The sequence below is a fragment of the Pongo abelii genome, chromosome 4, assembly GCF_028885655.2.
Source record: "Pongo abelii isolate AG06213 chromosome 4, NHGRI_mPonAbe1-v2.0_pri, whole genome shotgun sequence".
Lineage (NCBI taxonomy): Eukaryota > Metazoa > Chordata > Mammalia > Primates > Hominidae > Pongo > Pongo abelii.
The window spans coordinates 14,737,962-14,758,467 of NC_071989.2; the positions used below are offsets into that span (position 1 = coordinate 14,737,962).

At 41.2% G+C, this 20,506-nt stretch overlaps 1 protein-coding gene across 7 annotated transcripts in view; it reads left to right on the top strand.

Moving 5' to 3' along the window:
• TRIO (trio Rho guanine nucleotide exchange factor) overlaps positions 1–20,506 on the top strand; it is a 370,719-nt gene that overhangs the window by 228,980 nt on the left and 121,233 nt on the right. For all 7 annotated transcript variants that reach the window (XM_024247673.3, XM_063724059.1, XM_063724056.1 and 4 more), the window contains exons 19-27: positions 1,427–1,541; positions 5,239–5,354; positions 8,298–8,420; positions 14,475–14,669; positions 14,769–14,884; positions 15,650–15,716; positions 16,322–16,431; positions 17,268–17,337; positions 17,942–18,031. In XM_024247673.3, the coding sequence (XP_024103441.2) occupies positions 1,427–1,541; positions 5,239–5,354; positions 8,298–8,420; positions 14,475–14,669; positions 14,769–14,884; positions 15,650–15,716; positions 16,322–16,431; positions 17,268–17,337; positions 17,942–18,031 (1,002 nt within the window). The remainder of the gene's footprint in view (positions 1–1,426; positions 1,542–5,238; positions 5,355–8,297; positions 8,421–14,474; positions 14,670–14,768; positions 14,885–15,649; positions 15,717–16,321; positions 16,432–17,267; positions 17,338–17,941; positions 18,032–20,506) is intronic.

The window sequence follows — 20,506 nt, forward strand, 5'->3', positions numbered from 1 at the left end:
CACCCTCGTAGTCTTCAGCATCTTCCTTGTTGTTTGGTTTGACAATGTATTAGTCCATTCTCATGCTGCTATGAAGAAATACCTGAGAATGGGTAATTTATAAAAGAAAGAGGTTTAGTTGACTCACAATTCCATAGGACAGGGGAGGCCTCAGAAAACTTACACTCACTGCAGAAGGGGAAGCAAACACGTCCTTCTTCACATGGCGAGGGAAGGAGAAGAATGAGAGAAGTACAGGGTGAAGCAGGGAAAAGCCCCTCACAAAACCATCACATCTTGTGAGAGCTCACTCGCTGCACAAGAATAGCATGGGGGACCACCCCCATGATTCAGTCACCTCCCATGAGGTTTCTCCCCCTGACATGTGGAGATTACAATTTGGATTACAATTCAAGATGACATTTGGGTGGGAACACAGAGCCAGGCCATATCAGACAACTTGAAATTTCATACAGATCAGTAGAGACTCATGATGTGTTTTTCTCTTAATTGAAAAAAAGATAGCCTCGCTCCATCTACTGAAAAAGTCTGGAAACAGTGACCAACCCAAAGGCCCTGATCATCCCGAATGACTAGACTGTGGGCTCTAAATACCATTTAACACTAGAAGAAAAGATAGAGCTCCTTGAAGAAAAGATTAATTCCAGACCCAAGACAGGAAATGCACAAGATGTTTCCAATTCACGTATAATTAAAGAGTTTTTTCCTTACCTTCTTTGATTTTATATTTGTATTCTTTTATCTAAAACGCTTATTTTAAAATATATGAATGAAACTGGTTTGGTTTATCCTGCTGCATAAACATAAACACATATTGTCAGTTACCACAATAACATCACAAAACAAAGTTTCAACCAGGGTTGGCAAACTCTGAACTGAGGGCTAAGTTGGGCCATATCGATACAGTTTACCTGTCACCTGTGGCTGCTTTCATCTGTTGTTTGTTTGAGTAGTTGTGACGGAGAAACAGACTGTGTGACCCACCCCCCGCCCAAAAAAAAAAACTGAATGTGTTTACTGTCTACCCTATATAGAAATCCAGGCCCACCCCGGCTGAGTTCTGCAGCTCAAGGGCACTCCTTAGGCCGTGATCCAGGGGCAGGCCAGGTGTACAAACCTCTCTGACTGGACAGAGACAGGGCTTGTCTTCCTCCACGACCGTAAGCCAGGGGCTGCCCTCTGTTTCCTGCCCTGTGGGCCTCTCTGTAGGGCAGAATGTAGCAGCAGGTGTCATCAGAGCGAGGGCTTCAGGAGAGAGAGTTTTTTTTTTAATTGAATTAGATTTCTTCCTATGCATATTCTAAACCAGAAGGTGTCCAGAGAAATGTTTTAGGTAAAGACACATGTTAGAGTCCAGTGGTGTATACTCCAAATACACGTTTGTAGAAGTCAAATTAGCAACACATTGCTCTCCATTGTTTTTTAGGCTTGCACCCTTGCTCGGAGGAATGCAGATGTCTTCCTGAAATACCTGCACAGGAACAGTGTGAACATGCCAGGAATGGTGACTCACATCAAAGCTCCTGAACAGCAAGTGAAAAGTGAGTAGAGCTGGGAATCTCCAGGGGCGGCCCAGTGCATGCCTAGCAAGAGACAAAAGGAGCCTGCATGATGTGTTCTGAACTCTCAACTTCAGTTTCATTTTAAATGTCCATTTCATGTTAATGAAGTCCTTACTAATGATCTTAGTTTAATAATAAAAACATTAAACAAATTTATAGGCTGATATTATATTGAATAGGTTGATAATTTATTGAATAAGTTGAAGAATATAAACAGGGAGAAAATGCAAATTCAGGATGATATTTACTGCCATTGGCTATTTTGTTAAAGTAAGTGAAAAATGGGGGGAAAGGGAAAACCAGAGTTATCTATAGGCAAGGTATTTTTAAAAGCTCAAATAGAGAAAATACATCCCAATTTTACCAGTATAAAGTATTATTAATTTCATATATCTAAGGCATAGTTAATAAAAACAAATTGAAAAATAATAATATATAGGTTATATCATTTGAGTATAAAAACCTATAAAACCATGTTTGTGTGTGTGTGTGTGTATATACGTAAGTGTTTAGAAAAAGGTCTGGGAAAACACATACTAAATTGTAATAGGATTGATGTGGAAGGAAAATGGATAAAGAAACTAAGGCACAAAGCAAGTAACTTTGACCAGGGCTACACGGCCTAAGTTTAGTTTTATAGGAAAAAAATTGTGATAATCAGTTAGCAAATGATTCATCTCACACTTTTCAAAACAATATGATTGGCAAAAACTTTCTACATTACATTCTACTGTCTGCTTATCTGATTCATCTATTAGTTGTCACAAAATTTTGTTACACCACTGTAATTCTCTAAGTTCTATCAATAAAACATATGTATTGATGGGCTTTTTCTTCTGGAAAAATGTGCAACTCACAAAAGCAACCATTTTTCTGCGTGAATAAGTCTTCTGGTCCAGCAAGTTATTTGCATTGATAATTGGTTTACTTGGCTCATTTCCTGTAGAAATAAGTTCACCCATCTCTCAATATTGCTTTTATTTGTTGGTTGTGTCCTGTCTTTTCTGATTGAAGATATTGTGGTCCTTTCTAGGTTGCGCTGGTTTGACACCCGTTTATGTGTGAGAGGGAGACTGTGTTTCGTTTATTCCCTCATTAGATCTTCATTATGCCTTTGCTGTTGTATATCCTAATGTTGGATGCTGTGAAGAATTAATAGAAGTGTTCTGTTTCCCTCAGAGCCTACATGGGGGTGAAAGGTTTATTTATGCTCGAATCAGTCCACTAAGTTCCTGTAAGAGTAATGGTGGCAGAAAAGACAGTGTAACCCCAAGGCACAGGCAAGGAGGAGTCTCAGACCACATGGTCAGAGGACCCTCCCCCCCCCCACCCACCCCAGGAGCCTGAGGAAGCCCTATATCCAAGAGGGCACTTAGCACTGTTGGCTGCTCACTTGCCCAAAATTAGTACTGGCTCAGGCAGAGACTGTGGAAATGAGAGATTAGGAAAAATGTGTTAGCTCGTATTCATTTTCATGTGCAATATTTTCATGTAAGTGATAGCTTAATTTTTTAGCAGACTTCAGATTTCAAAGTTTTAATTTATTTCACTAAACTAGTTTACCTCTTCAGTGGAGTAAAAATAACAGCATGACCACTGGTCCCTGGGGGATAGTTGGCAGTGTCTAAAGGCATTTTTAATTGTCATCAAAAGTGATGACACCATATTGTCACCATAAGAATATGGTGGTATTTAGGTTGATAATGGTAGAGATGGAGAAAAGTCAATAAATTTGGGGTTCATTTTGGAGGTAGTATTGAGAGAGTCTGTTGTTAGGCTGGATGTAAATGCTGCTCTTCTGTTCTTACTTATCACAAAGTACACCCTGCTAGGAACTCAGTAAGTATTTGTGGAAAACTTCCTATATTAATGGTTTTCCAATATAATAAAGTTACCAGGAACCCTTTATTTGATTTGCAGTTTCAGTCTTGGGAATTTTTTTCTTAAGTTTTTTGTTTGTTTCATAAACTTCTAGAGCAAAACAGACTTAGTGTCAAAAACTCATAAAGTGTACAAATGTATGTAAGTTAACCTAATTCCTTAGCTACTGGTAACCACTGTCAAGACTTTCGTGCAACCTGTCTGTGCATATAAATGTAAATATGTAGAGAAATATAAACGTGTATATTTCACTCACCCATCCCACTTTTTAATTTGTTACAAAAATGGGACTATATTACCTTGCAACTTGCATCTTTCACTTAATAATATATCTTAGTCATCTTTCTATGTCAGAATTTAAAGATCTGCTGTTCTTTTTAATACCCAGTATAGCATTTCTGAAGTTAATTTGACCTGTCCCTCAATTGATGAGTCATACATTGCTGCCCATTTTCCACTATTCTAACCAGCATTTCAGTGTTCAAACATCTTTGTACAGTTTTGAATACTTGTGTGAGCACTGTTCATCTGAAAGATAAGTTCCCAGTTCAAAGGTATGCATGCACCTTTTCAGTGTCATTCCCTGGGATCATCGTATTCAGTTTTTCTCCCTCCATAGTAGAGGATCGTGATTACCTGTTCCCTTACTCTTTCCAACACTGGATCTTATCCGTCTGCCAGGAAAGAGGTGAAAGATGGTCTCATTGTTTGAGGTTAAATGTGTTCCTGTATATTTAGTGACTGTATTTTTTAAATTGTGAACTTCACATTTATAGGCTTTGCTCATTCTTCTAAAGAATTGTTCATCATTTTTCTGTTGACTATTCTGTGTCATATGTTCCCAGTGTTTAAAAATTTTTTGTCTGTGCACCAGTTTTTGGTGGTTCTTGTTTGGTTATGACATTTTAAATGTTTGTGTAATGTGTTTTTTGTTTTTTTTTTTTTTTTTTTTTTTGCTTTATAGCTTCATGTTTCTCTGCTTCCCCACTTCATGTCCTTTCCTCTCCTAAGGGGTTATGGTTTTGTTTCTTTTTTTTTTTTTTTTTGAGATGGAGTCTTGCCCTGTCGCCTAGGCTGGAGTGCAATGACGTGATCTTGGCTCACTGCAACCTCTGCCTCCCAGGTTCAAGCAAGTCTCCTGCCTCAGCCTCCCAAGTAGCTGGGACTGCAGGCACCCACCACCATGCCCTGCTAATTTTTATATTTTTAGTAAAGACAGAGTTTCGCCATGTTGGCCAGGCTGGTCTCAGACTCCTGACCTCAGGTGATCCACCCACCCGCCTCAGCCTCCCAAAGTACTGGGATTACAGGCATGAGCCACTGCGCCCGGCCTGGTTTTTCTTTTTTTTTTTTTTAATCCACCCTTGTTGATTATTACTCCACCATTTTGATACAACCTTTAATCTATATAAAGCTCCATCTACACAAGGTTTTAATAGTCTTGAAAAAAATGCTGATTTTTTTTCAGCTATTGTCGAATTGCATATTATAAAATTGTGCATTATGTCGAATTCATATTACAAAATACACATATCCCACGAATCCATCCAGCCGGAGGTATTCCAGACTGACCTTAAATTTTCCAGTGGTTTCTTTATCGTAAGATGATCAATGGAGGTGAGAGTGAGAAGAGGTCTGGTTGACAGGCTCACTGAGACAGGAAAGCAGTGCGATTCTTTATCATGCTGTCTTGCCATGGCATTTGCATAAAAGTCTAAATAAAAAGGAGTGGAATTTTGCGGGTGTTTTAATTGATTGCAAGGACCAACATACATCATTTTTTTTTTTCTCTCAGATATCTTGAATGAGCTCTTCCAACGGGAGAACAGGGTATTGCATTATTGGACAATGAGGAAGAGACGGCTGGACCAGTGTCAACAGTACGTGGTCTTTGAGAGGAGTGCCAAGCAGGTCAGTGCACACCTGGTGCCCAGCCTCCCCCCAAACCCCCGTGCTCACACCTGTCTCCACAGAGAGGCTGAGCTTGACATTTCCGCCATCTTGAAAACCACTTTCTAATGACAAACAGTATGGCCTTCTGGTTAAGTTTGTTATAAAAAGAAAACCCCACAGCCTGGTAAAAGCATGTCACTCAATGATTTTGACCCTCAGCAAGTGTGCCTTCCCCTACTGTCTTTACCTCATCTCTAAGACAGCAAAGTACAAGTAATAATGACGACGATTATTTAAAAATTATTGGGGAATCTTGGTTCTGTACTTAGGTAAATATGATGGATTTTTTTTATATTGGTGTATTTATATTTTCAAGACAAAGTTTTTATTTTTCCGATTAATCAAGTTAAAATTAAGTAGGAAATGTGACAGAATATCTTTCCTTTTTTCTTTTTTTTTTTCTTTTTTTTTTTTTTGAGACAGAGTTTTGCTCTTGTTGCCCAGGCTGGAGTGCAATGGCACGGTCTCAGCTCACTGCAACCTCCATCTCCCAGGTTCAAGCGATTCTCATGCCTCAGCCTCCCAAGTAGCTGTGATTACAGGCGTCCACCACCACGCCTGGGTAATTTTTATATTTTCAGTGGAGATGAGGTTTCACCATGTTGGCCAGGCTGGTCTCGAACTCCTGACCTCAGGTGATCTGCCTACCTTGGCCTCCCAAAGTGCTGGGATTACAGGCATGAGCCACCGCACCTGGCCCAGAATTTCTAATAATTTAGTATAGTCAAAAAGTGTTGATGTATCAAGGGGGTATATTTGGAGTATCCCCTTCTTAAGTCATTTTGGGATGAAGTGCTTCTGCCTATATCATCAGTCATGGAAGAAGATCATTTTATTGTAAAATCTGACCCCATCTTAAATATTAAGTTTCCTGTCACTTCTGTTTTGCCTTAATGGTAGCTTAAGAATCCGTAAACTTTCATCCAGAATTTGGGGGGTCTGGAGGGAAGCACAGGGGAGAAGGTGATTCCCCCAGTGTCTGTGTGTGGCCCGGCCCTGGTCTGGGTGCCTTAAAGTCACCCAGGGCAATTCTGTGATGACAGTTGGTGTTGACCCACGTTCTGACCGCAACACGGACCCATCTTCTGATTCCAGCTTGCAACCTCATATGCAGCTGATCCAGAGCAGGCATTGGATACATGCTTTTTAGCTGAAGAAAAATTAACTTTCTTAGCAGAGGTTTCCCACTTAAGGAACAGCTTTTGTTCCAATTTGAAAAATGTAAGTCTCGAAGGACGCAGCCCGTGCTCAGAACGGCTCAGTTCCCAGAGTTGGATGAACTGGGTTCTTAGGCCAGGGATCTGGTGCCCCGCCTTGGTCCTTCTCTCCTCCCGGTGACGGGCCAGGTGTAGCCAGCATGTTCCCAACAGCCAGGTGGCATGCAGTCACGTTCAGTAAATTATACTCTCTTAACATTTTATTAGACAGTTTAACCATATTTAAGATCATTGGAGGCCTGGTTAGATTTCTAATTAGAGATGGTTTCGGGTTCTTTTCTCACATAACTATATTATCTCTCTTGAAAGACAATCCCTCAGCTATAGAGAAGCAAAATTGTACATAATTCTGTTGGCAGAGAAAGATAATGGAATGTATTGTTGCATTTTCCTAAAGTCCGCTTATTCACCGAAAATAAAATCCTGAAGTGCGTGCTGTTGCAGGTGGTGCCCCATCTGCCTTCCGGCCGTTCCGCTTCTGTTCACTCTCACAATATGCAGCGGATACCCAGTGCTTTCACAGACCAGCCTCCAGGGCTCTTGCAGATCTTGCCTTGGCGCGCGCCCCTCCCGCCTGGTGGCCACCCACCCCAGGCCTTGCTGCTCTCCTTCCTATCTTCCGCTCTGGTCATTGCCTTTCTTGGTGCTCATTTGTGGCTTGTTCTCATCTCTCTTTCCTCTTCTGTCCTTTCTGTGTGCGGTCTCCCAGCCCAGGCCTCCATTTCTAGTCTCCGGATTCATAAATCCCAGTTACATCCTTGACATCGCTCCACAGTGACTTTATGAGAAGCAGAACTGCACTCTCGGTTCCCTGTCTCCGTGTCCCTTTTGTCTTACTTGTTGTTAGAAACGACTAGATGTGGTGTTCTCAGTTCCCTCTTCCCCGCGCCCCGCCTCCTCCTTCGCTCCTTGCTCCTGGCTCCTCGCTCCTGCACCAGGTCCAGGAGGCACAGACCTCTGGGTTTCTCAGCCCTGTCCTGTCCTGTCCCGCTTCCCACTGCTGCCCTGGCCATGTCCCCTTGCCCCTCTGCTCCAGGACGCTCCCCAGGGCGGCTGCCTCCCCTTTCTTTCCACTCTAGTCCCTTCCTGAAAAAGGCTCATAGTAGTGGTTTCTTTCATTGTACTTTTATTGTGCCTTTAGGTTCATGGTTACAAGAAACTCAAACTATTTTTTTTTTTTGTGGGAGTGTAAATTAGTTCATTACGACAGTATGGCGGTTCCTCAAGGATCTAGAACCAGAAATACCATTTGACCTAGCAGTCCCATTATTGGGTATATACCCAAAGAATTATAAATCATTCTACTATAAACTCATGCACACGTATGTTTATTGCAACACTATTCACAATAGCAAAGACTTGGAACCAACCCAAATGCCCATCAACAATAGACTGGATAAAGAAAATGTGGCACATATACACCATGGAATACTAAGAAACTCAAACTTTTTATTGTTGCGACATAAGCGATACCGTTATAACCATCTAGAATGTCCTTTTTAAAAATTTTGTAATTGTGATCAGACTTCAGTTTTATTTCAGAAACTTGTCTCTCTGGGAGGGAATGCTTCTCGATGCTGCCAGCCTTGGTTTGTGATTTGACCTTTAAATGAGGTGCTCGGGGCTTTGGGCTCCTCTCAGGAATGTTTAGCCCTCTGACTCCATTCATTCCTTCCCATTCCAGGCTTTGGAATGGATCCATGACAATGGCGAGTTCTACCTTTCCACGCACACCTCCACGGGCTCCAGTATACAGCACACCCAGGAGCTCCTGAAAGAGCACGAGGAGTTCCAGATAACTGCAAAGGTGGGTTCAGAGTGTACTTTGTGTCGTGGCCTTTAAGTCGAAAGCGAGTCTTCAAAAATATCATAAAGAAATACCTCATGAGATTGGAGAAAAGGATGACCCAGTGGGCTGTTCCACATTAACTGGAGGATGCTTCCTCCTTCCGTTCACGTGTGTCCCTCCATGTCCTCCACCTCCTCCCTTCATCTGTGTCCTTTGTCCCTCTGATGTCTGTGAATACCGCCATCTCTCTCCTTTTCTTCCTTGTCCTTCCCATTATTCCCTTCTACACTTTCCCCTTCCTGTTTACTTCTCTAAGACGTTTTCCGAGGACTTGCTATTTTTGTGAAACACTATTTGGTGTCCCCAAGTTGACCTTTATGTATTCTCGGGGTGTTTTCTTTCCTACACCTGGGGGTGTTTCACAATCTTTAGATGGTGAAAACTGTTACAGTCGTGTTGCTTACGCTCAGTTCAGCCTGCAGTTGTCTGTGTTTTATGGTTGGCAGAGTCTGTGTCATCGCCGCTGTTAGTGCTTGTTCAGAGGTGTCTAAATCTTGAGGCATTTTCATTTTTCTCCTGAAAATAAAAATAAAATTATGAAATCAAATTATTTTTATGGCGTATGCCATATGTGAGTAAATATGGCTTTATGAGGAAAAATATAAGAATCTGCATATTGACCTGAATGTTGTCCCAATTAAGACTTATACCTGCAGAGGCTGAGTCCTTCCAAGAGCTCACAACAGTTTTGAGACTCTTTTCAAGTCACCATTGCAACCTGTGGGGTTGTTGTTTTTCAGAGTCTGAGTATACATCCTTTGTAGTATTTTCTGAAGCACCTCTATTGTTGATGACAGATTTTGAGTTTTTGGAAAAATCTGACAGTTATTTCAAATGTATAAGAGTGGGAAATAAATGATAAGCGGGATAATATTTTTGGTTAAAAAGAAATGTTTCTATAAAGTAGCAAGATTGGTTATCTCCTGTGGCCCCTACCCTGGCTTTGAAAACATAACAGGAATTTTTCAGTCATGTAGAGAGAGGACAGCTACTTTGTATTATGTTTATTTGTCCATGTTTATGTTTTCTGTTACTATTACTGACTCTTCCTGCTCTTCTTTGCCACCCTGTGCTCCTGGTCCCCAAAGCTCTCCTTTCCCTCGGCCCTGAGGTGCTGGGCTCTCTCCTTTTCCACGGCTCCTATCCTGGAGGCTTACACAGGCAAGCAGGGCTGCAGAGAGACCAGGCATGGGGGGCGCAGCAAGAAGACCCGGCTCAGGGTGGGGGTGTGGTGAGCACTGGGGGAGGGCAGGGCGCAGGACCATGGGACAGTAGCCGCCCTCAGAGGCACAATGAGCACTAAGGAGGGCTGCCCCACCTTCCCCTGCAGGTAGGGATCATGGCTTTTCCTCCTGCACATACACACCTGGTTGGACAGTTTTCACTTTTTGTTAATATTTAGATATTAAATAATAGTTATGCACATTATATGATCTGTATTTAGGGGCGTGTGTGTGTGTGTGTTAGACATGGGATCTTGTGTGTGTGTGTGTGTGTGTGTTAGACATGGGATCTTGCTTTGTTACCCAGGCTGGAATGCAGTGGCACCATAATGGCTCAGTGCATCCTCAAACTTCCGAGCTCAAGGGATCCTCTTCATCCTGAGCTCAAGGGAGGCTGAGGTGGGAGGATCGCTTGAGGCCAGGAGTTTGAGACCAGCTTGGGCAAGATGACAAGATCCTGTCTCTACAAAAAGAATTTTTTTTAATTAGTTGGGCGTGGTGGTGTGTGTGCCTAAACTCCCAAGCTATGTTTGCTTGTTTGAATATTGTTTGATTATAAAGGTATTAAGAAAATGCCTAACATCACATACCACACTCAAAGCTAGATTTAAGATTTGCCATCTTTCACCTCTGCTCCACTCTGCAGGCCATTGTGTATGGCCAGACAGCCTGCTCACTGCCCAGCTCCAGGGGCCGTGCGTGGGGGCTGTGATGTACACATGACTGTCTGGAATTGAGTAACATGGTGGCCTGCTCCACTAATAAAGTGTATATGAAAGAATTTTTCCATTCCTGAATATTCCTTTTCCTCAAGTTTGATGTGTGGTTATTGAAAGATTGGGCAATGATAGGCTTATTTTTATTCTTGTATTTTATAAGAAATGTCTAAAATTGTGAGTGATATATGACCTTTCTGATCCTTAAATATGTAGAACAGTTTCTTTTGTTGGGTTTATTGAATTGGTTATACCAGGAGGAACTGGTAGATTTTGAAATGAACACCCCTCACCTTTCCTTTTCTTAGCAATCTTTTTCTTTGGTTTCTGACTGCCTTTCCCTTAATCAGAAAACACCTGCTTTGGTGTTTGGAGATGTCCTTTGATTTTTCATCATGAGCTGAGGCTCCCTCACTTGCCTTCTGTCACCCGATCTTAGAATCTTCTAAGAAACCACTTTGCTTTTACTGTATAGAGAATTCTTAGCTCTGAAAGGAAAGTCTTTCAGCGCACTTGTTACGATGTTATAATGTTTTTAATGTTGATGGAAATGAAGCTGGAAGGCTAAACAAGAGTCTCCCATCACCTGCTCACTGAGACTCGGCTCAGTCCCTTTGCAGCTCTCAGTGCAGTCATTTCTCCACGGGTCTTGCAGGCACCACCTGCATCCAGGTTGTGGGTGTTTATTTAAGAGAGATTTCTGTCCTCACTCCAAACCTAGTGACGTAGGCTCTCTTGGAGTGAGGCCTGCGGATGAGCATTTGAACAGCTCACCACATGATTTTTGCACACACTGAGGTCCGGAAGCCATTGCCTTACTGACGCCACAGCCTTCTTCCCATAGGGCTTCCTATGGTCCTAATCACCAGCGTCCACAATGCCAAATGCCTTACTTTGTTAGAAAGTGTCTAACACCATTGAATTTCTGTCTAAGAACATGATAAGCAAAGCTCTCTTGAGCTTGTGGACTTAAGACTTCAATTTGCTTTTATTTTTCTCCAGTTCCTCGATTATGCCTACAGATGAGGTTGTTCAGTTAAAATGTTTATGTGCTTTTTAAGCACTGTAACAATCTCTAGAGATAACAAATAGAATAAGAATGAAAATCCTTATAATATCTCACTTTAAAAGATGTAAGAATTTTTTTTTAATGATGTTTTCCAAGGTAAATGGCTTTGGAAAAAAAATTAAGTTGGATTTATATCTCACCTTGATACTGAGATAAATACCAGAAGAAGATTTAAATATCAGCAGTGGTACTAATAGCACCAGAAGAAATAACAGGATATTTTTTATATCCTCGTATGGAGAAATTTGTCTAAATGACACAAAATCCAAACCCATGAAAGAAAAGGTTAATAAATTCACCTACACAAAAAAATGTAAAACTTTACACAAGACAGTCCACCATAAGGAACATCTAAAGTTAAAAATCAAATAGAGAAGATATATAGGCAGCTCATATCACAAAGGACTGATTTCCCAGTAAGAAAGAACTTTTACAGATCAATAAGGAAAAAAAAGACCAAGAAAATGGACGAAAGATATTAAACATGTGTCATAGGAAGGGAATAAATGGCTTTCACCATGAGATCATCAACTTTACTTAATATAAGAAAAGCATACATCAAAACCACGCTGAGTTCATTTCACCCAGTGGATTAGCCGAGATCAAAAAGGTGGACCCCATGCTGCGTGGACGAGGTTCCGTTGCTGGGGGAATGGAGCAGGGCAGCCCCTCAGAGGCCTCTGGCGGCATCTTCCTGCCCCCTCGCACTCCTGCCTGCTCGCACTGCATTTCCTGTCTGCCCCAGCAGTTCCAGGTCTCACAACGTGTGTTACGGCAGTAGCACTCAGGCACGTGTCTAACCGCCGGTCACGCAACTGATGGATTTCTTGCATTGTTGTCGTGGTAGACGGAATTTGGAAACAACACGGAGACCTATTGGTGGAGAGACATTAACTTACGTGCATCCATACAGTTCACATCCATATAGTGAAATATTACCCAGCTCTAAACACAGGCGAAGACTTTAGCTCTGATCAGGAAGGACAACTAGGATTTGTTCAATAGAAAATGCTAATACAGAGCAGTGTTTGTTGTATGCAAGTACATGTGTAAGAAATATGAGAGAGAAAAATACTTATGTACATTTGTGCACTTGCTTGTACATGCACATAAAATGTCTCTGAAGTGATAGCAAGAAGCTGGTAGTTGGAACTGGTGACAGTGGAAGGAGGGGTGAGAAGAGTTTTTACTTTGTATCTTTTTTACCTTTGGAATTTTGAATCCTGTAAATGTATTTTAAAAATACCAATGCAAGTAAAAATATACTGAGATATTTTTAAAGTTCATAAGTTAGCAGATTTATGGTGCTTAGTTTTTATCACACCATTCAGTTGCTCAATAATTCTTATTTAATTTTGGCAAGCTGCATTATCTTTTTATCTTCACTTCTGTGTCCCCATCACTGAAAACACTCAATAGTTTTCTTAACCCCTTAAAGATAGACATACAGGTAGTTTACAATGCCCTCTACAGATGGCCCTTGTGGCAATATAAGAGATGTTAGCGAAACAAGCAAAGATTTCTGGGCTGTAAAGGTGACGTTCTCACAGGAGAAGGACAGACGATGATAAAAAAGGACACAGGAGAAGGACACAGGAGAAGGACAGACGATGATAAAAAATCACTTGCACCCTCTGTCAGAAGGCCACGCATGCTATGGGAAGCAGCAGAGCAGAAGAATAGGCAGGGAGGCGAGCTGCAGTTTAAGGGGGTCCAGGGAGGGCCCGCTAAGAGAGTGGCGTTTATTTGAGTAGAGACATGAAGGAGCCGTAGGGATATCTGGGGGAGTGGCTTTCCAGGCAGAAGCACCAGTGCAGAGGCCCCAAGGAGGGTGCTGGCCTGGAGGGGTGAGTTGGTGAGCCACAGCTGGGGGATGGGGGTGCTGTTGGGTGGCTAGGGGCTGGCTGGAGTATTGGGGTTATTTGTGTAGAGTCTAGAAGATCTTGACAGCTGACTTCACAGGTTACCCAGTGAATTATGGCTTAGAACTTTGATTTTACAGGCTAAGATCATTTATCTGGGTTTTGAACTCTGACCTTCTTTCTTTTAGGGATTTTTAAAGTCAGTTTTCTGAATATGTGTTAAAAAGATTTTCTAGTTAAAGCTTAACGCAGAATAGCAGTTTCCATAGAAGAGGAGTAACTCACTTATTTGAAAACACTATAACAAAGGAAGCCTAATAGTAATAACTATCGAAATGGATGTGAAGAGAGAGAGCTGTTGAGAAGTCAGAGTTGAGTGAGGTTGCCAAATGGTATATATTAGTTGTTGTATGGTTGTCCGTGTATCTCTGTGAAAAATAATAAATTATGCTTAACTTAATGAAAGATCTTTTCTGTGTACATATAAACTAGAATAATTTTAGAGAGAGCTCTCAAACAGGGAAACAAAATTTACAGTACCTCTATATAGATAATTTCCTGACTAGTAAATTTTCCTTCACATTTTCTAAGAGTTAAAAAAGCAATCAACATGACGCAGGGGAGCTTCACGAGGAATTTTGTTGAGTGCCTGCTGTGGGGACAGCCGTGGCCACACATGCTTCAGGAAAACCAAAAAGTCAGATGGCTGCTTGCCCTGAAAGAGCCGTGGGTCCAGTTGGGCACAAAGAGTAAACATGCATAGAGTGAGGAGCTGTCTTTGCTCAGCGGCTTTGAGGAGAGTAGCAGCATTGTGAAGACCGCGTTCTTCGCATACATTCCTTCACGCATCCATTCTACACGTTTTTACTAAGCACCTCCTAGATGAAGACGTTGCTGAAAAATAGTCTAAGTTTCTTCTTTGAGGTCATAAAAATGCCATTCATTGTGGAAGAGCTGAGGAGAGATAGCTGGTCAGGAATCCGGGAGATGGAGTGGGTGGACCTGGGGCTTTGGTCTCAATTTCTACCATCGGCCGGTTTTCCTGTTCAGAGCTCAGAGTTGGAGGCAAGTCGCCACTGTGTTTCAGGTTTCTGGCAGTCGGGTTCATTTGCCTCACAATACTTTCCTGTTGTTTTTTGCAGCAAACCAAAGAGAGAGTGAAGCTATTGATACAGCTGGCTGATGGCTTTTGTGAAAAAGGTCATGCCCATGCGGCAGAGATAAAAAAATGTGTTACTGCTGTGGATAAGAGGTACAGAGATTTCTCTCTGCGGATGGAGAAGTACAGGACCTCTTTGGAAAAAGCCCTGGGGATTTCTTCAGATTCCAACAAATCGGTAAATGGCCTTGTGCAAACTGAATAAATTATGGTCTTCTTCCTAACGCCCTCTCTGCTGATTTAATTAACTGAGTTCATTGGCTCTCTTATTCCACAGAGTAAAAGTCTCCAGCTAGATATCATTCCAGCCAGTATCCCTGGCTCAGAGGTGAAACTTCGAGATGCTGCTCATGAACTTAATGAAGAGAAGCGGAAATCTGCCCGCAGGAAAGAGTAAGCCAGTCTTTCAGAATCTACCAGGATTCACTGGAAAAGTGAAGAGAATGTCATTTGGACAGACATGCTTCTGTGTATGCTTTGAAGTCACATGGCACCCAGGCTTTTTGTTGCTCTGGGTGGACTTAGTTGTGTCAGCACAGACTTCGCTGGGTTCACTGTCCTCTTATCACCTGGTTCAGAAACAACATCTAGTTTTTATCCCTGTGCCTGTGTTTCATGTGGCGTTCATGAATTGTCATTAATAGATAGTGTTACTAAGGAGAGGAAATTAATAGTTTTTATCACACCTAAAACAAATTTAGTTGTGTAAAAGTTGCCAGTTAGTAAACTCTATATAAATAAAAAAGAGTGCTCTAATCCAGTGGTTCTTAATTGGCAGTTTCGTCTCCAGTGTGAGGGGACACTTTGGTTGTCACAGTGGGGAGGGCGAGGGAGTGCTGTTGGCCTCTAGTGGGAAGCTGCTGAGCACTCTCCAGTGCAGAAGACAGCCCCACAGCAGAGTTACCTGGCCCCAAATGTCCACAGTGCCAGGTCGAGAAACCCTGATCTGTCGGTACCTCAATAAAATGTGTGCAGAAATCTTTTTTTCCCCTTTGAATTAGCGGGTGGATACTGTTCTATTTGTGATTCACCTGTCCAAAATGATCAATCTAAGACTAATACTTTTAGACCCACTCTGTTATTTCATAAATCCATAAAAGTAGACAGTGAAGTAAGCTGCACCCTGACTGTACTCCTCACTGTCTTCCTCTCTTTAAGGTTCATAATGGCTGAGCTCATTCAAACTGAAAAGGCTTATGTAAGAGACCTCCGGGAATGTATGGATGTAAGTAAGTTTTTATTTTTTTTGCTTGTTTATTTAGATTGAGCATAAGCTTGCTATTTTATTCTTACCTGTTGGTAGTCCTTAGAATAATCACAATTTTTTTCTGTCATTTTTTTAAACGTAAAGTATGCTTCAGCAGCCGGTTTTGTGTTTCTGCACTTCTGTAGAGTTCTAGGTTTGTTTTTCACTCATTACAGAGATGATACAGCGTTAATCCTCTCATTCTGTTTACCACATGATAGCCTGGGTGACACTCTCTTTGCATAGAATTGTACAGCAGCTTCAGAGAAATGTGCCCACTAATGATGACTGGCAACTAATACTCAGTGGTATCAGGAATATTGGTTGTACTTGTGGAGTAGGTTAATTCCAAAATTTGAAGCTGGGAATAATTTTAGAGTTGAAAAGTATAGGAACTCTTCTCAAGTATTAACAGCAACTGAGGGCCACTTTTAGAAGGGTTTTTTATGTTTTGTAAAAGGGTCCAGTCCTCAGTTATACTTTCATTTATACATTAACTCTGTGTATTTACAGATGTCAGAAATAGCTGTTTCTTGAAAATGCAGTGTTTATTTTTGTCTAATCCCTGTTTCCCTCTCGGCCAGACCTACCTGTGGGAAATGACCAGTGGCGTGGAAGAGATTCCACCTGGCATTGTGAACAAAGAACTCATCATCTTCGGAAACATGCAGGAAATCTACGAATTTCATAATAAGTGAGTGGCTTTTTCTTTGGGAACAGTTACTCTTGAAATCCACATGCTGAAGTTTCATCACAAGAAATGAACCATTCCTGTTGAATTAAGCAGATTTCAGTGATTTTGTTGCCATCCGAATGAAGCCTATCAGTCTTTCTCCAAAAAGACTGACATTCTAGAAATTCTTTTAATACAGACTCAACTTTATGTTTGTACTTATCTTCTACAGAAATAAGATCAGGAAAACTATGAAAATATTTTTATAGGAAGCTTAATTTCTCTGAAGCCGAGCCGTCAGGTGCCCTGTGACTTTACTTCTGAGGGTTGAGAGACAGTGGAGCCCCCTTGGGACTGTGGGCCTGTGCTGTTTGCTGTCTTATAGTAAGAGATAGGAACTGAAGAAGCAACAGAAGTGTATTCTGACCAAAATAAAATGCACTTTCCATTGACCACAGGAGGTACATGATTCTCTTTTAATATTGTTAAAGCAGCGGCAGCAGAAGCTCCTTTAGGTGGCCTGTGATGAGATGATGCTGGGGTCAGCGAGAGCGCAGTCCCCTCACTGCTCAGCAGAAGGCAGAAAAGACCAAATGGGTCTTCAGCCAAATATTTATTACATCTCTAAAGTATATCCTCAGTGAACACACTAGCACTTTCCCAGAAATAAATTTGTTAGAAAGTGTTTGAAAGCTAAACTGGCTAGCTGTTTGAAAGTCACAATAACTTACCCTAGTTAAGAGCTACATGTTTTGTTCATTCTTTAGGGGAAACAGATTTCTCAATTTCTGGCATATCTCACTAGTAAAATGTTTTAAAACACCTTTATAATATGATACCATTTTTATTCTTTGCAGCATATTCCTAAAGGAGCTGGAAAAATATGAACAGTTGCCAGAGGATGTTGGACATTGTTTTGTTACTTGGGTAATGAAACCTCAACCGTTTGTTCTCTCCCAGCTATTAGGTGGCGTTGAAGGAAGTTAGGAGGGATGGTCTTCATTTCCTTTAAGTCACCATCTTCTGCTCATATCCATGCTTTCAGAGAAATAGACTTTACCTCAAAGAATTGCATTCTTCAACTAATTGTTTTTGTGGAGTGAGTTTTTTTTATTGGCCCTGGTGATGGTTTGAAATAGAATATTTAGTGTGCCAGGCCTCCGCCTGACCCTGGGGATTTGCTGATAGGTGAGTTCCTAGTCCTTCTGGGGGATCATCCAGTCTAGAGGGGAGGCAGACAGGTGAACGTGCGGTCATGCTGTCCAAAGCCCACAGCCAGGTCTGCACGCGCCGCTGTGGAAAGAGAGGACAGGTGCTCAGCCTGACGTGCTGGAGTCAGGGAGGCTGCTGCAGCTGCATACTGTCAGAACGATGTGTTTCTTATTTTAGTAGCTTTCTTTTTAAAATAAGGTCTCTTCAACTTGAGGCTTAAATTTCCATTATCCATACTGCTTCTTTTCTGTATGAAAGTTTATCATGCGTTGACTTGTTATGGTTTAAATGAGATCTTTTTTTTTTTTTTGGCTTACAGGCAGACAAGTTTCAGATGTATGTCACATATTGCAAAAATAAACCTGATTCTACTCAGCTGATATTGGAACATGCAGGGTCCTATTTTGACGTAAGTAATAGATTCCTAAAGAGACCATAATTTTCCAAGTTGTGTACATAAAATGCAGCATTACTCATAACTTTCAGCTAATTGATAGTACAATATTTTCATTTTTACCTATCATGTTTATACTGGGCTATTCTTCTATTGTCTTCTGTTTTTAAAAGATCCTACACAAATACTGGAAGCCTTATATCTGTAAGAAACTCAGATTGTAATATACAGATATATGTTTGTGTGTGTGTGTATGTTATTATTTATATTCAATCATTTATAATATAATTACTATTTATATTCAATACATTTTTTCACCTGTAATACTGTACACAGAAGGCATAAACTATTAAGCTTCTTTTCCCCCTCAGTAAAACAAAAATAAATGTGAATGTTTTTATTTTTCCTATTTTAATTTCATCATGTTATGGATTTTCAGAAACAACCTACCAGTAAAGTTTTACAAATAGTGCCATAACAACTAGGATAATTAGAAGGTTAACTAATTGTGTTCTCATGGAGTAAACGTAGATACAGGTCATCTGTGTTTTGAAAGCTGTTGCAGCGGTTTATTCAGCACAAAAGGGATGGAGCTTTAGAACGTGATACACAGAGTGCTTTCGGGGTTTCCAGAATTTGGTCAAATATGTGCCAATACATTTTGATTGAAGGATAAGGTGCTATTGAATAGTGTGCATAGTTTGCTGCATAAGGTTGTGAGGATGTTGGACTTATTTTCTGTCTTTACACTTGTGCATGGACAGGTGGGATCATCAGCTCTTATCTGAAAGTCTGGGGAAGTAGAATAAACTTTTCAGTTTCTATCTTTGAGATGAAGCCCTACCTGTAGATGACCCTATTTTAATTGTCATTGTCTTGACCATTACATTACGCATTACACATCACTGCCTTTGTAAATAGGAAGCCTTCTCCCAGGCCGAAGTGGCCTTTTCTTTTTAATATTTCACATGATTCTAGGTCTTTGCCATCAGACGAAATTCAGCACCTGTATATGGAGTTAGAAATATTTTAGTATTAAGTATTTCACTTAAACAGTGAGAGCACATAACACATTTAATGTTTGGAATCAAAGCCATTTTAGACACCCTTATGCCCCAGCAAAAGAAACTATCATCAGAGTGAACAGGCAACCTACAGAATGGGAGAAAATTTTTGCAGTCTATCCATCTGACAAAGAGCTAATATCCAGAATCTACGATGAACTTAAACAAATTTACAAGAAAAAAAAAACCCATCAAAAACTGGGCGAAGGATATGAACAGACACTTCTCAAAAGAAGACATTTATGCAGCCAAAAAACATATGAAAAACTCATCATCACTGGTCATTAGAGAAATGCAAATCAATCACAATGAGATACTATCTCACACCAGTTAGAATGGCGATCATTAAAAAGTCAGGAAACAACAGATGCTAGTGAGGCTGTGGAGAAATAGGAATGCTTTTACACTGGTGGTGGGAGTGTAAATTAGTTCAACCATTATGGAAGACAGTGTGGCGATTCCTCAAGGATCTAGAACCAGAAATGCCATTTAACCCAGCAATCCCGTTACTGGGTATATACCCAGAGGATTATAAATCGTTCTACTATAAAGACACATGCACACGCATGTTTATTGCGGTACTGTTCACAATAGCAAAGAGTTGGAACTAACCCAAATGCCCATCAATAATAGACTGGATAAAGAAAATGTGGCACATACACACCATGGAATACTACACAGTCATAAAAAAGGATGGGTTTGGGCCGGGCATGGTGGCTCACACCTGTAATCCCAGCACTTTGGGAGGCCAGGGCGGGCAGATCACGAGGTCAGGAGATTGAGACCATCCTGGCTAACACGGTGAAACCCCGTCTCTACTAAAAATACAAAAAATTAGCCGGACATGGTGGCGGGCGCCTGTATCCCAGCTACTTGGGAGGCTGAGGCAGGAGAATGGCGTGAACCCGGGAGGCGGAGCTTGCAGTGAGCCAAGATCGCGCCACTGCGCTCCAGCCTGGGTGACAGAGCAAGACTCTGTCTCCAAAAAAAAAAAAAAAGGATGGGTTCTTGTCCTTTGCAGGGACGTGGATGAACCTGGAAACCATCATTCTCAGCAAACTAACTCAAGAACAGAAAACCAAACACCGCATGTTCTTACTCATAAGTGGGAGTTGAATAATGAGAACACATTACACAGGGAGGGGAACATCACACACTGGGGCCTGTTGGGGGATGGGGGTCTAGGAGAGGGAGAGCATTAGGAGAAATACTTAATGTATGTGACAGGTTAATGGGTGCAGCAAACCACCGTGGCACATGTACACCTATGTAAGAAACCCGTACGTTCTGCACACGTATCCCAGAACTTAAAAAGAAGCCCTTATGCCCTAAAACATATCTTCAAGAATAAGAGAAATCATTCCTGAGAGATTTCACAATTTATATGCTTTCAGTATTCATTGTACAGTTGGTTTATTTTTTTTAG